Below are 19,066 nucleotides of genomic sequence, written 5' to 3'. Positions count from 1 at the left end.
GTTCTTTCGGTAAAGTCACGTAGAAGGGAAGTAATAAAATAATAAAAATAAAACATAATAAAATAAAATAATTCTCACGACGTTTCGGCTACAACGCAAGCAGCCGTCTTCAGGTGAAGAATGAGACACTACCAAGCTAGGAGCTTATATATAAGCTGCGTTGGAGGTGGAAGCTGCCCAAACATTGCTGTTACCGCCCTGAAATGGCAGTAATTTTATAGCCTACTTCACCACAAAAACCTGGGGGAAACTTTTGCTCGACGGGCCACTCATTGGCACGCGTCGTTTAATCAAACGATGCTGGCCAGCGTGGAGGGGGGGGGGGGGGGTCTGGAATCCGGCGTTGGGGGGAATCCGTGGCGGCAAGAGCCGGGGGGGCCTGCGCGCGTCGCTACCTGTGCACGCGTAGGGGTGGCAGTAGTTCTGCCGGTGCACGATGAGGTTGGGAAGGCCCCGGAAGAGGCTGCGGCACAGCTGGCACTCGAAGACGATGTCCACCTCGCACAGCAGCAGCTGCTTGAGACGCGGCGTCCCTGCAGGGGGTGGGGGACGATAGCATCATAATAAACCATGGTCTATCCACTGCTGGATGGGGGTCTCCCCTCCCCCCTCCAAGCAGTCACACCATCTCAGAGCCCACTGCCTTCGGGGTAACGTTAATAAGAGTAAACGCTTATCCTGAACAGTGGCAGGAACTTCCACAAGCCGCAAGCCAACTCTAATTCCAATTACTCCTATAATTCAACGCCACAGCTTCAGGGAAGGTTATAATCTCTGGAGGTGGTCCGGATGGATCAGGGGTCACAGTGCTTTAAGCCGGCACCGGTGAGACCCTGGGGTTTTTTTTCCAGGCTTCAGCTGCCCGTGATTACGCTTGCCTCTTGAGTGTTGCACACTGATGGTCTCGGCCCAGTCAGCAATGACTGCGCGAGGAATCCATGATGTTAAATTTGGTTCTGCACTCAATTTGGGTAACTGGTGCAGCCGTCAGAATACAAAATATCCAGTTGACTGCCGTACCACAAACGCCTCCATAGCAGGGCACGTGTGAAAGTGCAGTTGCCCCCCGAGTGTGGATAAGCAATCGAATGAAGGGAACTCAGAAGTAGTTCTGTGACGTCACCTTCCGCGGCGGGCTATTCTCCAACACAGGCCGATGCACCGTTCCGCTAGAGTTCCCAAAGGCATTTTCTTTGCCTCAATACCGTGATGTCGATTAACACGATTGTAATATAAATTAAGGGGGGGGGATGTTTTAAAACAGCCTAAAAACCTCATGCATCTAAGAGCTCTTCTGTAGACAGTAAGGCTCCTTCCTCTCTCTTGCCAATTAAGTACACCTTTATCGCAAGTGTCAAGTAAAGCAGCAAGCTATAGATAGCACAAATGATAGTAGAGCAGATAAGAGCCAACACGGTTTTTGGGAATTGAGCAAGATTAGAGATACTTAGACGAAGAGACAATGAGAGGTCGTTCCAAAGCCAGTAACATACAGAACTAATGACAGCACAGCAAATAAAGAAGAACACACATTTATTGAATGGTTCAAGGCTCTAGGAGAGCTTGGAAAATGAGACAATGGGAAGGTAGTTCTAAAGCCAGTCACAGAAAGAACAAATGACAGCACAGAAGGTAAAAAAATTACTCGTTAATTGAATGGTTCAAGGTTAAAGGGGCTTAGAATGAGACGACAGGAGGCAGTACCAAAGTCAAGCCATACGAGGCAAATATTGTGGGGTGTGAAGCGATTTTGTATTGTTTGTTGTTGTGACTTGCTGACCTGCCCCGACTGGACATCTGTGTAAAAGATCTTTATAGCTAATCGGATTTCCTCCAGTTCAAATAGACATTCTGATTCTGATAATACAAAAACATATTTTCTGAGAGCTTTTGAGATCTCACCATATTACCTGGAATACACCCCAATATTGTGAGACCTTGGATACAAAAAAATCATATCATCGGATTCCTCCAGTCTAAATAAAGATTCTGATTCAATAAGATTCGTCCTGCAGCATGGTTGTGGACCGCAATGCGGGTGCCAATGGCACGAGTCACCATGGCAAAAATGAGTCCTTGACATTGTCGGGATTCATATTCTTGGTTCTTTCGGTAAAGTCACGTAGAAGGGAAATAATAAAAATATAAAACAATAAAAATTCTCACGACGTTTCAACTGCAACACAAGCAATCACCATCAGGTGTGAAATCCACACCTGATGATTATGTGAAATCCACACCGGATGATGACTGCTTGTGTTGCAGTCAAAACGTCGTGAGAATTTTTTGTTGTTTTATATTTTTATTATTTTATTGTTTCCCTTCTACGTGACTTTACCAAAAGAACCAAGAATATGAATCCCTGCAGTCACGAAAGCTTTAAATAAAAAATTGTCGGAATTATTAAGGAGTGAATTTCATTGAATATAATGGCCGTGGCAGACCTAAACCAGATTTCCAGACACACACGCGAGCCTAACGAATAGTGATTTAACACAATTTAATTAATAAAATGAGGTGACGTTATATATATATATTTTACAATTTTTCCACAATGTATTTTCAATAGTTATTTTACATTACATCCAGCCTGCCCTTATAGTGGCATTCATCACAGAAGCGATGAGGCAAAGAAATAAACAATGATATTGAAACGATATTAATAAGGATTACTTAATTTAACTTTGTATTACTAAATTAAGTCATTTGTATGAAATTCCATTGCTGAAGGGTTTGTCTGTTAATCAGTAGCTACTCAGTGTAAATATTCATACGCTAATTAAAAACACATAATCGGGGAAAGATTTGAAAGATTACTATTTTTTATTCGGCCCCACAATGCATAGTGCAGTGTCCGACTCTTATCCACTCTGGCTCTGGCCTCTCTTTATTTAGGATGAAGGGCTATTTCCCCAAAACGTCACCGAGTATATATTTTTCCTCTTAAGGCCACAGTGTTGTTATTGACAAACGCGTGGAGTTTTGTTTGTTGTAATTTATAAAGTAGACGGGAGGGCAACACGGGCTGCAACCACTGAGATCCTGGGTTCAAATCTGTGCAACCACCCCGTGATTAAACTTGGTTCTCATGTGCAGCGAAGTCTACGGTCCTCAGCCTGGTCACCAACGACTGCACACACAAAAATTCGTATTGAATTCCATTTTTAGTTTTCCCCAAACTTCATTTGGCAAATGCCAGCTCCGAGAACTTAACCAGGGGTTGTTCAGCCGTACTTCAACACATCGGTCAGTCGCGGATTGGTGAATGTGGGGAGCGCAGTTGTGGGAGCACCAAAGAATTTTTAAAGAAAGCTAAATTTCTTTCTTTTTCACAACGCAAAAAACAGACCACGCAAAGCGCTGTCTGCGGAACTAGCACTGTCCGCTGTAATATTCTGCTCCAACACAGGGTGATGCCAGGAGCCACAATTGAAATAGCCATGGAATTCAACGCAAAGCAGTCAGGCTGAGTGATGATGCAGACCTCAATGAGTCACTCCAGTCACTCGTTCACCGGTGGTCATTCGCCTCCCTATCACTCGTCTATCGCTACTACCATTGTCACTGCTCCTGTGAACGTCACTCATTCTCCATCCATGTTGGCAGCCAGCAGTCTTATCCACACTTTATCCAGCCATCACTCCGCAGATCAAAACAACACTCACTCACCGCACTGTGTTCACCAGCACACCGCAGGTCACAACACACTCACTCACTCACCACACTGTGTTCAGCCAGCACACTGTGCGTGCGCTGTATTGTGTGCGCGTGTGCTCCTGTGCGTTGTGTACGTGCGCTGCTGCTGTGTGCGCGCGCGAGTGTCGCTGTGCGTGAGCGCAGGCTGCTGTGCGCGCGCGCGCCGCACGCACGTACGTGAGCATGCGTGTGTGCGCACGTGAGCGTGCTGCTGTACGTGCGTGCGCACGAGCGCGTGCGTGTGCGTGCGCTGCTGTGTACCAACGCGGAGGCACTCGAGGATCTGGCGGACGCCGTGTCTCGACGTGTGAAGCTGCTGCTGCACGAGAGGAGGGTCTCCCAGCTCCGCCGCTGGAATGGAGGCCACAACAAACATGCCCTTGCACAACTCGCATCTGAATTTGCATCTAAATTAACAATAAATAAATAAATCTCAATTTTGTTTAGCAAGGCAGTTTTGACCATTTAACTCGCAGGGATTTCTGGGGGGAAATCTTAACTCAGACGTGTTTCTGGGAGAGTTTAAGGTGATTTTGTTTAACCGGCTGAGAACTCAAGAAATCAGGAACGTCTCACGTGCAAGAGTGGCCTGGGGCATTCGTCTGCCAGTAGGAGGCGTGTGTAATCCCAAATGAGTAATTTTCGAATGTGGCAAAATTGGCCAGCTGGCCAGCACACAATGGGCCTACTCTTGAGAAAGACGTCGTGGGATCTTTAACATCCACAGGAGATGCAGACAGGGCATTTAGCGTTATTATTATGGTCATCACACGTGAAGCAATAATCAGGGAGCCGCCGGATTTTAACCGTGAACCTCTGCAACGAGCGGCGAACGCGCAACCGCTGGGCCACGCAGAGATGACTTCAACTCGGTAAATCACAGAAACACTACTTATTTTTTTTGCCAGCTTAAGCTTTAGTTTGTCTTCAACTCCATCGTGGGAAAGATCAGTCCGATTCAGTCAGTCCAGCTGGGCTCAATGTGGCAGTCCCATTGAAACTCGATATTAGGCCTGATAATGGGGCCATAATAGTCGACTTTATTTTTGAAATGTACAAACAGACAGGAGTGTGCAAACTCAGCTTAACAAAACAATAAAAATAAGACACCCACAGCACTTGCAAATTTCTGCACAGCGTCGCGTAGAACGTAATTAGATTTTGTATTTTTCTAAGAGAAAAAAACCCCCCACAAACGTCACAGGAATACGCATTTAGTTTGTTATCCTTCCCCCACACCTCTGATTAGCACGGTCGGCTACGTACGGTACGAAAGAAGTTCAGCGTACATACATCCATACAAGCGTGCGTTACAAACGGACGTCGAAATGGCACTGGTTACCTTATGCTCTTAGTTTTTTCGGTAAAGTCACGTAGGTAACAAATTGAAATTAAAATTAATAAATACCTTCCGCGCAGCATCGCGTGGCCCGCAGGTCAGCCTGGCAGCCCTGGTCCCGCACGCCGGGGCAACCGCCGGCCGCTGCCCCGGGCTCGTCCGCTCCCTGCGCCCCCTCCTCCTGCAGACGGCATCAGTAGACGTTGAGCATTGTGCCGATCTAACGGCGATCAGACGTCGCGTTGACCGGCTTCGCGTGTGAGGTGCACGCAGTTCAATGTTGAGATTCGTAAATGTTGTTTTTGTTGGGTTCGGCCACCTAACGGTCCGGGTCCCAAATTTTTGTGTCGTGCCACCCTCCGCCACCCCAACACGGCCACGCAGAAATTGTCACGCGCGGTGTGTGTGTGTGTGTGTGAGTGTGCGCGAGCGTTTAAAAGCACCGATTGTTGTCGTTTGTGTTCGCCGGCAAGTTAAAGTACAATTCTCACAAAAACATTTCGAGATTAGTTGTGAGAATTGTTCCTCGGCCTCCCGGTGAGCTGAGACAATGAAAATTAGTGCGCTGTTAAACTCGTGCACACGCGGTAATAAAATTTGTCTGGCCGTGTTGGAAGGTTCTTAACGACACAAATTTGGCCGGATTGTTACGCCGCCCAAATCGTTACATTCGCTGTGAACAATACTACGCGTTAAGTCGGATACCAGTTTGTTGGGCACGACCGGCGACTGACGCTTACCTCCATCTCCAGCTCGGCGGGGCAGCTGCTTCTCGTTGAGTCAGGAGGCAAAGCCGTCACGTCCATCAGCGAGCCGCAGTCGGACTGCATCGCGCCCCAGCGTCACGCTCTGCGACGCGCGGACGAGGCACCGAGAAGGCAAAACGAGAAACGCTATTAGGTTTTTGTGGCGCTGCTTCTTCTCCTCCTTGCGTGTGGATACGAGTTGAGTCGCGACTACAAAGCAGCGTCTTCTAAGTCGTAAGTCCAGCTGCTTTTGCCTTGAGAGAGCAGCGAGCGTCTACGCAGTTCGTGCCCGCGGGAAGCGCCCGCAATGGACACGAGATCACACAGAGACCCATTGACTCGCAGAGACGCGCAGCCTCGCACAGAGATACTTTGTTCAGTAGGTGAAATGGTGGTTCACTGGAGCGAATGGATGGAACACACCTGTCGAAAGCTAATATCGGTGTGTTTTGTGTGCCAATCATTTCCGGCAACACCTACATGCACGGTCCCTTTTGTATCAATTCACTGCTAGATGGAAGCCCCCCCTCCTCGTTGAAGGCCTGTGTGAGTGAGGGGGTTATTTGACCATACTTCACCAAGCTGGCCAGTCCTGATTGGTGAAAGTGTGGTGAATATGTAAAGTCATCAAAGCACAATTTATGTTCCTTTACAAAGTAATCATCACTTTACAGGGCCTTTATGGACTTACCCCTGGTCTACCTCTCCCATCTCATCTCGCTCACTCCCCTCCACACACTCTCCTACTTCTTCCCTCTCATCTCACTCTACTCCCCTCCACGCACTCTCCTACCTCTCCCCTCTAAACTCACTCTAATCCCCTCCACGCACTCTCCTACCTCTCCCCTCTCATCTCGCTCCACTCCCCTCCATGCACTCTCCTACCTCTCCCCTCCACGCACTCTCCTACCTCTCCCCTCTCATTTCACTCTACTCCCCTCCACGCACTCTCCTACCTCTCCCCTCTCATCTCACTCTACTCCCCTCCATGCACACGCCTGCCTTTCCCCTCTCCTCTCACTCTCCTCTCCTCAACGCACTCTCACCTCCAGCAACCACGGATTTCTGTGGAAGCCCCAAGTCAACCTTAACTCAATGGGAGGTCACTCGTTCTCCGACACCGCAATGATGGTCTAAAACTCCCTTCCCTCAATCGTCTGTACTGTCATCTCCCTGCCCCTAAACAAGTCCAGGATCAAGGCTTTTTCCTCCTCTGCCAGAAACCGACAGGCTGCCTATCTCTCTAAAAGAAAGCCGCCAACCTTTTTATCTGCCGAATCAAGATGCATTTACATTTCGACGCCACAGCAATACAAATTGCAACTGCAATTGTGCTCTTTGTAACTGTATTTTTTAGTGACCGGAAATGCTCATTAAAAAAAAGACGCTCGTGCTGTATCAATCGAAATTGGATCGACGAAACGAAATTACATTTTCCAGTGGCACTGCAGCAACGTGGCTCTATTGCCCCCTGCCAAAAGAAGCGTGGCACTGCAGTGGTTCGGCGACTACTGTGAGACGCGATGGCCTCTCCCGATACCACCGATGACGCCACGAACGGCGGCAATTCCACGGTGACTCGTTCGGTACACGGGGAGGGGGGGGGGCAGCAACACTTGCGGTCACAGCCAATGCACCTGCTGGCACGGGCCTGCTTCTTCCTGCTTCCCCACCGAACGATTCTCATCTCTCTCGACGGGCAAAACCAATCGCGGGGTCCTTAACCACTCCGTTCTTAACCACTCTGACCGTTCCGCGTGCATGTACGTTTAACTTCCTTCGCACCGTACGTAGCCGACCGTGCCACGGGTGGACGTTTTCAGCGTCTCGCGCTTCCGCTTCTAGCCATGGACGAGGTGGGCCCGAACGTCGGGGCGACGCCGCCGCAGCCTCCAAGGGCGGAGGCGACGCCGCCGTTTGAAACCGGTCACGACTTCCCCCGCGGACTCGCCGTCGCGATAAACCCCGGTCGTAAATCGTGAGGTTCAAGGCCTGTGTCCGGTCCCTGCCTGGCTGGGGGGGGGGGGATCCGCGTTGTTTATGGAACACGACGCAGAAACAAACGGAACCACCCGGGGCTCTGCGCAGGGGGAGCACCCCCCACGTTGACGATTTGTATGCGGCGTGAGCGTGGAGCTGCTGTGTGAGTGTGGAGCTGCGCCGGGCGCTCCAGCTGTTGTGTCTCTCGTACGGGAGGGGACGCGTCTTTGGCAGTGCCCTAACCTCGTGACCGTCGGACCCTCAACTTAACCCTCACCCCAAATGCCTGTAACACTTAACCCTGACCTCCCCACATTTCTAAACCCCTATTCTAACCTCTGGCATTGTCCTAAACGTCCTAGCCCGCCCCATTTAACGTTCAGCCTCCTAATCCCCCCGTGCGCGCTAACCCCACGGCTCGAAATCCTAACGCTGCTCAAGAGCCGACCCTTAACCCTGATCCCACCTCCGACTTGAACCACTTAAGCCCCCAGTGCTGCCGATGACACCTCCACACAGCAACGCCTCTGGCCCGCCTCGATCTTTCGCCGGCGGCGTTCCAGATAATAATTTACCTTGCGGCTACTCCTGACGCAGTCCACTGGCTCACTCGCTCACTCACTGACCAACCTCGACACGAGCAACGTGGGGAGTGCTTGCCGATCAACACTCGCCACCGTGCGTACGAAAGGTGAAGACGGGAATAAAAAGTTAAGTGCGGAACTAACAAAGCGGATATAAACATTCGCCGACATATAACCGGTGAGTTTGACAATTTCTCTGCGAGCCACGGCACATCCCGGCGCGTGACTTGGCCGGTCGTTACAGTAATTGGAGGGTCAGTGCTGCCAAAGAGGGGCCGAAAATAGCCAGTGAAATTTGCCACGAGCCCCTGCTCGAATCTGCCGTTGCTAAATCGGGGGGCCAACTCCGGCGTTTGGGCGGCCCAACTGCAACGTTGTTGCTGGCTCGTTCTCCAACGCAACATCCCGCGAGCTCGAATCGCCAGCCAAGAAGGCAGAACGCCCAGGAGATCCATGCTAGCTTCCTGATCAGCACCTGGGCCACTGGTGGCGGCTGGGGCCGCCCACTCTCCCTGCAGTGTGTTGTGACCACGGTTTAATTTGCGGTGAGGGAAACGCCTGGGAAGCACGTCAGAGTGTGGCGTGCCCCGAGCAGTGAAGCGAATGTGGACTGGGATGAAAGAGATGGCAAGAGAGGCTAGTGACCGCCGGTCTGAGATGCTTGCATTTACAAAGCTGAAACTCGTAAGGAGAGGCAACCTAGCAATGTTGCTAAAAGGCCAAATGTTAATCAGTGCGTACGACCCGCTGTGACGTACGGAACTTAAGCTTGGAATTACGCTAAGAGACAGGAAGAGGAACATATGGATTAGAGGACATACGCAAATTTAAGACATCGTCGTGGGAGACGTCACTGGAAGGATGACGACCGGTGGTCAAGATTAACAAAGGAGTGACGGCCCAACGGACCGGCGACACGTCCGCTGCGAAGATGGAGCAATTGAACAACCTCGCCTGCCGGAGAGATATATACAGATTGTTGCATCGCGAGACTCTGAGATGGCAGCGGCTTGGAAAGGGCCGTCATCCAGCAATGGGGAGAAAGTGCGAGGGGGTATAGGGTGAGAAGTAACACAGCGGCCTGCTCCGACGAAAATTGTCGAGTCGCGTGACGAAACGAGCCAGACGAACGTCACCTTCGAGGTGCCGATTTGCAATTCAGCATTCCGACGGCACGGCCTATGCCCCCCCCCACACCGCCATGCGCCCCCCGTGCACACGTACAGGCGGGGCGATTGGCGTCCAGCGGGGCTCCCACGCCGCACGTTAATATCGGTAATGATGGCGATGATGGCGGCGTTGGCAACGGCTGCGCGATTTGCCGTAATAGCGACGTTAAGAGAGCGGCTGTCAGAATGTACGGCGTGGATAAAAGAAGAGTTCAAGATTCGACGGCAGCGGCGGCGGCGATGGTGTCCCCCCCTTAATTGGACTTCAAAGTCGGGCAGAGTGTGGGAGTGAGAATTCAAGGCACCGACGGCTCCCAGTGCGCGTTTAGAAAATTGCCTCCGCCAGATGCGACCAAACGAGGTGAAAGAAAGTGCGGCTTGCTCTGCTCCGAATCAATGATCACACCCAGGGCATTATTTTCCGTAAGAATGCGGTACTTTTTTACGGTCGCCGATAAACTGGGGCAGGCACGTGACTAGCAGCCACAGCCATTAGCAAGAGGTATTCTGGATGGTGTGTGCCGAGTGCAGAAATATTTTCCGGATTACCAACCCAAACAGACCCGGCTGCAGTTAAGCCCTGATCACACAAAGGACGCTGCGACAAAAACAGTTTCTTAACAGACGTAAATTGAAATGCCTCCCCTTGACAGCCACACACATTCCCTTATTGTGCGTGAGATAGTGCGAGTTAATCCATCGGCGCTGCCATGAATATTCGAACATTTATGCTTCCTGCTAGACTCAAACAGCAATTATTAAACATGTTTTTTAATATTCACCCTGCTCCTCATTCTGCGGTGGAAGTTTCTTTTGAGCTCTTTGTTGTGCAATTATTTATTTAAATTGGACACGAGAAAGTCCATCTACCCTCACGTGGGAAGATCAACTCAGATTCTTGACCTCTCCGTGTGTAGAGCAAAGCATCCCTCGCACAACCCTAACATTACAGGTTAACAGCACATATCCCCTTATCTGTGATCCTCCCCTACCCACTGCTCTGACATTGCTCCAATTATCCACGGGAACTGTAGGGTCCACAAAAACTCCTATTTATCCGTGGTCCTCTTCTTCCCACCATCCAGTTTTTCCATCCCGAATTACGCAACGCCTTCCTGTTATCTGCAAGTTTATCGTGGATAATAATTAATCTTATTATTCCAAATATTTTTCCAGATTATAGGTGGGAGTAAATTTGCGGATAACATCGACGATTATTAGAATCTCGATTATAGGTCCATGACCTCATTTTCCATCGCTGTGAGCAATTTAGCCACAACAATCGGGTACTAGTAGGGAATATTTGACCTGGAAATGCTGTATTAGCACTGGGATTAGTCCTCACCTCTGGTTTATTTGCACTTTTGATTCCATCGGCCAGACCAGACATCGGTACCGCCTCGGGTGCCGAAAACTTTCCCTGTACCGATTTATTTTCACGGCCAATGAAGAGTGAATTTCCTTGATCATCCCGCTCATTTCAAGCGGTTATCAAATTAATCCCTATAAATGGGCCACATAAATAAATAGGAACCTCTCAAGCTGTGCCACCTCAAGTGGTACACCACCGACCAGTGAAACTATGTGGGGGCAGGACTAATCGAATATATACACAAGTGTGCGTGTCATATCTGTGCGCGTCTCCCGACGAACATGATGTAACCTTGAAACGTGGATCGTGTGGCACCGATGTCCACGCGTCCCGAGTGCTCCATTAATTGCAATAAAAAATGCATTAGCGCGATATCGCCATTGTTACATTTACACATCTTGCAGAGGAGCACTTTGCCTCGCCCGCCCTTTACGGAGTCTATCCCAGTACTAGCGTGGCGCGGTCGGCATCGGAACTGGCGGGAAGGACTGAAACGCGTCCCCCGTCCCCCGCCACGTTGCCCGGCACCTGCCAAAGTAAAGGAGAAACATTTCCCCCGTGTCGGCTGAAGCACGGCTGTCTGCCATGGTCGCCCACCTCCTCGGAGAGGGTTGCACTGTGCCCGTGTGGTTCTTCGCTGCTGCACAAGCGTCTTGTTCTTCTCCTAAGCCACGCGTCCCATTACTTCGCGGGGTCAGATGCACGGATTTTCTTTCTCCGTGCGCTTCCGTTCCGCACCTCATCTCTAGTCACATCCACGCTCCTCATATCGCGTTCCACCGCATCCTCACCCTCGGTCTCCTTCTACTCCTTCTGCACTGCACCAGTGGCATCTCCATAGCCCTTTTGTCTCTGGGTCTCCGAGTCTAGGGGTGTCTTTGCGAGTCTATGGGTCTCTGTGCGAGTCTATGGGTCTCTGTGTGTCTCTCAGTCTGTGTATTTTTTGTTGTGCTAGTTGTGTAATATTCCTTAAGTACGCTCTAATATTGATGTTATTGTCTTTGTTTTGCCGAGGCTGTGCTCGCGCACCATGGATCTCCCTCGTTAAATATCTAGGCAAATGGCTAAATGGGATTATCCCACGTACCAAATAAATAAACTCAGACTGTGTGCGTCTGCAAGTCTCTGTGCGAGTATGTCGATCTCTGTGTGGGTCTTTGGGGCTCTGCATCGATGAGTCTTTGGATCTCTAATCTCTTTAACTTTTCTAATCGCGTCTTCTTCGTCTCTTCTCGACACGTGCCCCAAACCAACCAAGTTTCGCCTCCCTCATCTTTTCAAGAATATCAGAAACCACTGCCAGGGCTCAAACTCCTTCATTATGCTTCCTTTCCCCTAAAGAGACGTTGTAATCTCAGCATTCATGTTCACATGCTCATCTCTTGCTTCCAAGCAGCCTTTCCTACCTTCCTTCGTGCACACGTCTGCTTCGCAATAACCCCATCTCATAGAGCCGCGTGGTCAATTCAAACTATTCAACTATTTTGTATTTTACCACTGAGCTATGTAGGTTTTTTTCAAAAGCGACTAGGCCTCAATTAATAGCTCAACGAAGTGGCTTATCATCACGTGGAAGTTTATACCGTCAAATTCTCTAAACTAATGTTTCTAAATGTGGAGGGAAAAACCGGTGGGCCTGGAGAAATATCCATGCGACTGCGGGGAGAACGTGCAAACTCCAAATATCCAGCAAGCGTCAGGGTCAGGGATCGAATCCACGACCTCCTGTATATCAGGCGAGGTAGTTAACATCTCGGCACCACACAGGGCATGTGCATGCTGCACTTTCCGCAACACGCACCTTGCGAACCACAGCCCAAGTTGGTGGTATTATTCTCGTCTGGTAATCTGCGAGTGATCTGCAAGGGTTAGGGTTAGGCCGAGACCTAGTTGCTATATTTTCCGGGTCGCTGCCAGGTCAGAGTACGTGTTCACGTGACCAGTAGCCACAGCCACAGCGAGAGTTATCCTGGATATGGTTTGCTGGGTTACAGAAATACATTCCGGGTCGCTCAACCAGACAGACACGGCTGAAATGAAGCCCTGGGGGTTAGAGTTGGAGCTCTACAATGATCAAGTTTAGGTAACACAAGCAATTACAATCTAAAGGTCATAGATCACCACTGTACATAATTGGGCTGCCACCTGTCCTAGATTTCCCAGGATCATCCTCTAGTTGAGGTAGTAGCCGTTGTGGGAAATCTGCGAGTGTCCCCGGGGCATTAAAAGTAATAAAAAGTTGCCAGTTGTGTAACAATACACCACTCGCGACAATGGCATTTATTCCGGTATTGTGAGATGCTCCATTTCCCGTGATATGACCCGGCCTTTTTAACACTTCAGGGATGGCAACCCCCCATATTAAACTATTTAAAACTACGAAACAATGTATTTATTGTTTTCCATGTAAGACCCACTGAGCCATAAATCCCTTTTTCAGAAGCGACATGGCTATCACAAATGATAACTTCAACGAAGTGGCTTATCACGTGGAAATTTACAGCAGCCCAATACTCTAAACACTCGTTGATTCTAAATGTAGGGGGGAAACCGGAGGACCCTGAGAAAAATCCATGTGACCACAGGGAAGGAGACACGCAAACTCAAAATATACAGGCATCAGGGTTGGGATCGAACCCACGACCTCCTGTACACCAGGCGAGAAAGTTAACATCTTGCCGCTGTGGCGCCCCATATATACGGTCGTCCACTGACCGGGGAAAAAACCCTGCGTGCGCGACAGAGGTCGCAACCGGGTACCCGATACCCGTACCCTACCCGATAACCGGCTACCCGTACCCGGCCGGGTACGGGTACGGGTACCCGTTTGCGACCCTGGTGCAGCCGGGTACGGGTACGGGTAGGCCGTGAGTCACCGGTGAGTAACCGTTTGTCACTCATTTCGGGTAGGGTACGGGTACGGGTAGCGTACGGGTACCCGTACCCGGCCAGGTACGGGTACCCATTTGCGACCCTGGTGCGGCCGGGTACGGGTACGGGTAAGGAATCAAAACCCGTCTGCGACCTCTGGTGCGTGAGTACGCTCTGACCATCGCATGCGCACAAGACGACGACGATGATTATTATGACGGCGTCCCGCATCTGCCGTGCCGTTTGCGCCAAGGTAACCGAGCCGGTCTGGCACGCCAGGCCATAACTCCGCGTGGACGCTCACGGCCCTGCCCGGGGTTAATTTGCACCGCGCGTTCGTGCCCAGCGGCTCGGGTTGGCGACACAGTGAATTTGCAGCGGTCGTGAATTTGTTTTGCACACAGAGCGAAGCACCCCCCCACCCCCCCACCACCCCCATTGAATTTCCGTCAAAGCTCTATTCACCGCAGAGGCACTCGGCTCGACGGCAGCGACGCGCCATCAGCATTGTTGATCGGGATTTTCGAAGCCATCAAACGCTCGCTCCCTTGCACTCCCTCCCCGCGCGAGCGCGCGCGGAATAACGGGCGGTCACACACACACACGCCGCGCGCATTATCACCAAGTTTTCTGTCTATTTTTTTTTTTGCGACAAGCGGTGTCCCCCGAGCGTGCTCACGTGTGACCGGTCAGTCGACACAACCGCTTCCTTTGAGCTCCTTTAACGCGAGTCGTGAGTGAAAGTGGCCCCCGCCGCTCCCCCCCCACCACCACTGCCCCCGCCCCCCGCTTCCCGGAGCACCCCCGCGAATTTATATCCACAAATACATCGACGGATCACTATGCACGACCGGGAACACGGTCAATGTATGGTGTCTGACGCTGTAGTTTTGCACGCATTCGTTTCAATGCGTCCCCACATCCCGTAAAAAAGAAAAAGTAAGCCGTTTATGGTGAATGAGGACCGACCAACAGGTGGCAGATTCCAAAATGTTTCTGACTGGTCTTTTGTGGTTCCCCCCATCCTCTCCCTACAAATGCGGCTTTTTCAGTCTGCCACCCGCCCCCGCGTCTCCCCCCCCACCACACCCCCAGGCTAAGTTGGTGCCTTCCTCCCTTGTGAATCCTGCACTGAACAGGGAGCTGCCTGGTGCCCTGCCTCGAACCCAGTGGTTCTCAACACACGGGTCGTGCCGACCCCACCCCCCCCCCCCACATTGCCCAATCCTGCCAGGAGAACACGAAAGCCTTTTAAGGGAGGGTGAAGGCTGCGGCATGGATACCGTGCAAGATAAGTAATCGAATGTGCGCGGAGAACGGCAGCGCCGCTTCGTGGTGACAAAACGAAGCAAATACACGATGCAAAACAAATGCCTTCATATCGCAAATCATATGAATGCACGGCGCGAAACGAGTGCCTTACTAACACCGCCTGGACATGTGATCACTCTGTGTGCCGTGGCCTGAGTGAGTTGAGGGGGCCGGAGTGGTGGAGGGGGGGGGGCGTGTGGCCTGAACGTGCCAAATGCTTGTCGAATCTCCGAGGTCATGAGCCTGATTCGTGCTTGCAATGGGAGAGTGCCTGGGAAACACCGGGTGTTGTAGGTGTGAGGAGGGAAGAGGTGGCCAGGAAATGGCAGTGCTGAGTGTCGGTCCCTCATGTGTGTGTGGGGTTTTTTTTTTACACGAGTTCTCTGGTTTACTTCCTCATGCCACTCATTAATGGAATTGGTGAAACACATCCCAATGCAGCGGGATCAACATGAGAAAAATAGTCTTGAGGTTCGGTGGGGGTTTTCTGGATTCAGTTTTAGTTGCAGTTAACTATGAAGTGAACTATTTTATTTCACTCGGTAGAGCCTACTGAGCTTTGTAGCTTGTTTTCAGAAGTGACGTGGCCAACACACGATAGTTCATCAAAGTGGCATATTACCACGTGGGAATTTATCATTTAAAAAGCACCAGTATTCGTATTATTGCTACAATATTAACGGACACTGGGCTGATGAAATTTAACTGTGGTCCCCCCCCCACTACCTCTGGCCTTGCCTTTCCACAAACCTACAATGATGGGTGATGACCACTGCCAGTCACAACTGGGCTGAGCATTCATTGGCTTTTTAAATCTATCATACACATCATAAGCTGCACACAATTGTGTTTGGATTGTGTCCTCTGAAAATCTTGACGACTATACCGATCAAAATCAAACTAAGTTTACAAAAAAGGTAATTCTTCAGTCACTCTTCATCTACATAAATATCTAACCCGTGTTGTGCACTCTGGTTGTAATGATTGTGTGCTTGGATTGTGTCCTCTGAAAATCTTGTCGACTATACCAATCAAAATCAAGCTAAGTTTACAAAAAAGGTCATTCTTCAGTCACTCTTCATCTACATAAATGTCTAACCCGTGTCGTGCACTCTGGTTGTAATGCTATTTGATTTGTGCCAAGTTGAATTGTCGATTCAAGTTCGTCACCAGTCTTCAAAACACCAACGAATATGGAACAACAAAAACCGACGCCAACTCTTGACGCCAAGTTGATCACTTGAACTTTTAAAAACTCACTCCCAACATGTTTAGGCCACCACTATCATATTCTTAACGTGGGGAGTGGTGGCGTAGGAGGATTACCAACCTCCTCTTGATTCCAGGCCAACATCAGTGACAAGTGACACATCAACTGGCTCCTGGTCACCCCTTCACCAACCCATAGTGACCATCGCGGCGAAGTATCACCAAATAGCAACCACCGAGGCCGAAAGTTGCGTAGAGGCCTTCATCCAGCAGTGGATTTGCAAAGGACCTGTTATTAACATAATCCCATGCCACTGCACTGTCGTGTGGATTTTTACCAAATAAAGTCAAGCCATGGATTGACTCTCATAGCACGTCCCACGAGGTGCAAACACCACGAGTGTCACCCAAATAACTCACCCACCGGTCCCAGGTAATATACCTTACATTGTGAGTGATTTACTCGGGCCACGATCTCTAATAGCTTAGCCCAAGCAGAGGGGGGGGGGTCACACTGTTGCGAACTGGGGAAAGCACACAACGTGACCTCTAACCCCCCCCCCTGCAGGCAGTTTTATATAACACACACCTGATCGTCATACAGTACACAAACGCCGTGTACTGCTCGTGCTGTTGTGTACGAAGGACGAGCTACCGAGGCTTCTGTCATCATCACCAATCACGATCACCACCCCCACCACCATCGCTATCACGCGTATCTTCCGCGCACTCAGTTACGCACCGCTCCTCCATATGCAGAGGGTTGCGCCGTGGCTGAACACAAACAAGAAATGCATCACTGAGCACTGAACAGCAACAGCAGCAGCCTCTGTTATAACCGTGGCCGTAACCTCCGGCACAATGGCGAAATAAAACTTAAACTTTATCCCTAAACGACACCAAACTACCGCCGCTGAATTGTGCGACACGCGGACGCAGAGGAGGAGGAGAGGGGGGGGGGCGCTTCGCACGATTGTGCCAAGCGCGTATCGCTACTCAAAGCTTTTACAGTTCGTCCTTGATGCCACACCCCCCCCCCCCCTATGTTTGCCACGGAAGCGACTGCGTGTTTCCCTCGCCGAGTTTACCACGAACTCACCGATCAACGTGGTGGTGGAGGGGGGAGGAGGGGGACAAAAACTTGACGGACGCTGCGAGACGGCAGTGGACTTTGCGTGGTTGTTGACCTCCCCTCCTCCCTCCTCCTCCTCCTCGTCGTGCCGATGTTCTTGTCCACCACCAACCCGCACACACCACGGCCAGAGCTGCGGCGGTGTTAAACGCAACGATGAAACGTGGCGTCGAGTCGTGAGAATCGTAACAACCTCCACCACCACCACCCCCCAATACCTCCTCCTCCTCTCGGTGTTAGACGACTCGGAGGTGCACGGTGGACAAGGCACGTGTTGATGATGTGGGGAGTGCCGTGTCCCACACACACACACCACACACACCACACGTTCACCCGCACATCTTGCGAGAGTGACGATCTCAACGAGAGAGTCGTGCAAAGTGTGTAGGCCACCCGGGCATCCTGCTCAAGACCGCAGCGGCGCTGCGCAGCGCGTTTACGCATTTCCAGCTCAGCTGCGCGCTGTGTTGCCCTCCCTCCCCTACGCCTCCTCCTCCTCCTGTTCCCAAACCTCATCGACTCTCCCTCGTCTCGTCCCGACGACGATGACGACGACGACAAAAGCCACGGGGGACACGTGAATCACGCGGTCGCACGAGGCCTTACGAGAGCCGCCGTCGCTGTTGTTGCGAGACGCGCCGATTACGACGACGATGATGACGACGACGACGACGGCGGCGGCGGTGTTGTGGTGGTGGTGTTGTGGTGGTGGTTGTGACGACGGTGGTGGTGGTTGTTGTGGTAGTTGTAGCGACGGTGTTGGTTGTGGTGGTTGTTGGTTGTTGGTAGCGATAGCTGCGTCGACGGCGACTTGCGCCGCTTGAATTCGTGCGAGTGTCGTGAAGTGTTCGAGTGGAAACTTGCCGCGAGCGGGCGGGCGGCAGGGCGGGCCAAGTGGCGGCGAGGGGACGGCTCGGAGTCGTCCTTCTTCTCCTCGTGGGGGGGTTGGTGGGAGTCGTCCTCGTGGGGGGGGGGGGGTTGGTGGGGGGAGGCGTCCTTGTGGGGGGGGAGTTGGTGGGAGACGCGAGCGATGGTGGCGCGGGCCGATGTCGCGACGAGACGGCGGCGGCGGCGTCCGGCGATGACCGCCCCCGTCGCAGCCGCCGAGTGAAGCGGGAAGGGGAAGCGACGACCACCACCACCTCCCTCCTCCTCCTCCTCCACCCTCACCTCCCTCCTCGTCCTCCTCCACCACCACCACCCCCCTCGTCCTCCTCGTCGTCGTCGCACGCAGCGAGTTGAGAAACGCGGCGGTGGCGACGCAGCAGCGCTCGCAACCCCCCCCCCCCCCCCACGAGCTGAGTCCGCAGTTGCGAGTCGCACGGACGCGTCTCTCCCTCCCTCCCCTCCAGCCGCGGGGGCTCGAGGCACAGCGGCCGACACAAACAGGCACAGGGCGAGCGGGGAGGGGAAGAGGAGGGAGGAGGAGGCTGGCAGAGCGCGGGGCTCACAACACAGAAAGTGCGAACACGGCGCAAATCAGGAAGGGCGCTGCCATCTTTGAAGCACACGCGTGTCCGGCGCCGATCATGGCCGAACGGATTATCCACTGCGAGGAGGAAGAGGAGGTGGTGTTGGTGGTGGTGTTGGTAGTGGTGGCGGTGGGAGAGGAGTAGGAGGAGAGAGCTCGAGAGGAGGAGGAGGAAGCTGGAGAGGA

The 19,066-nt window shown here is 51.7% G+C and overlaps 1 protein-coding gene across 3 annotated transcripts in view; it reads right to left on the bottom strand.

Moving 5' to 3' along the window:
* LOC133342635 (zinc finger protein 800-like) overlaps positions 1-18,625 on the bottom strand; it is a 28,565-nt gene extending 9,940 nt beyond the window's left edge. The window contains exons 1-5 of one of the 3 annotated variants that reach the window (XM_061551911.1): positions 18,274-18,625; positions 5,776-5,884; positions 5,105-5,216; positions 3,958-4,047; positions 396-533 (exon numbers count right to left, since the gene is read on the bottom strand). In XM_061551911.1, coding sequence (XP_061407895.1) covers positions 396-533; positions 3,958-4,047; positions 5,105-5,216; positions 5,776-5,865 — 430 coding nt within the window. In that variant the 5' untranslated portion in view covers positions 5,866-5,884; positions 18,274-18,625. Of the gene's footprint in view, positions 1-395; positions 534-3,957; positions 4,048-5,104; positions 5,217-5,775; positions 5,885-17,376; positions 17,516-18,015; positions 18,097-18,273 lie in introns of those variants that run through there. The other 2 variants (XM_061551913.1, XM_061551912.1) reach the window with 2 other exon arrangements.
* Positions 18,626-19,066: the final 441 nt, after the last annotated feature.

This window comes from Lethenteron reissneri, chromosome 15, assembly GCF_015708825.2.
Source record: "Lethenteron reissneri isolate LAM-NWPU_2019-01 chromosome 15, ASM1570882v1, whole genome shotgun sequence".
Taxonomy (NCBI): Eukaryota; Metazoa; Chordata; class Hyperoartia; order Petromyzontiformes; family Petromyzontidae; genus Lethenteron; species Lethenteron reissneri.
Note: the sequence above shows the minus strand (reverse complement) of the source record. Positions and strands in the feature narration are given on the sequence as shown.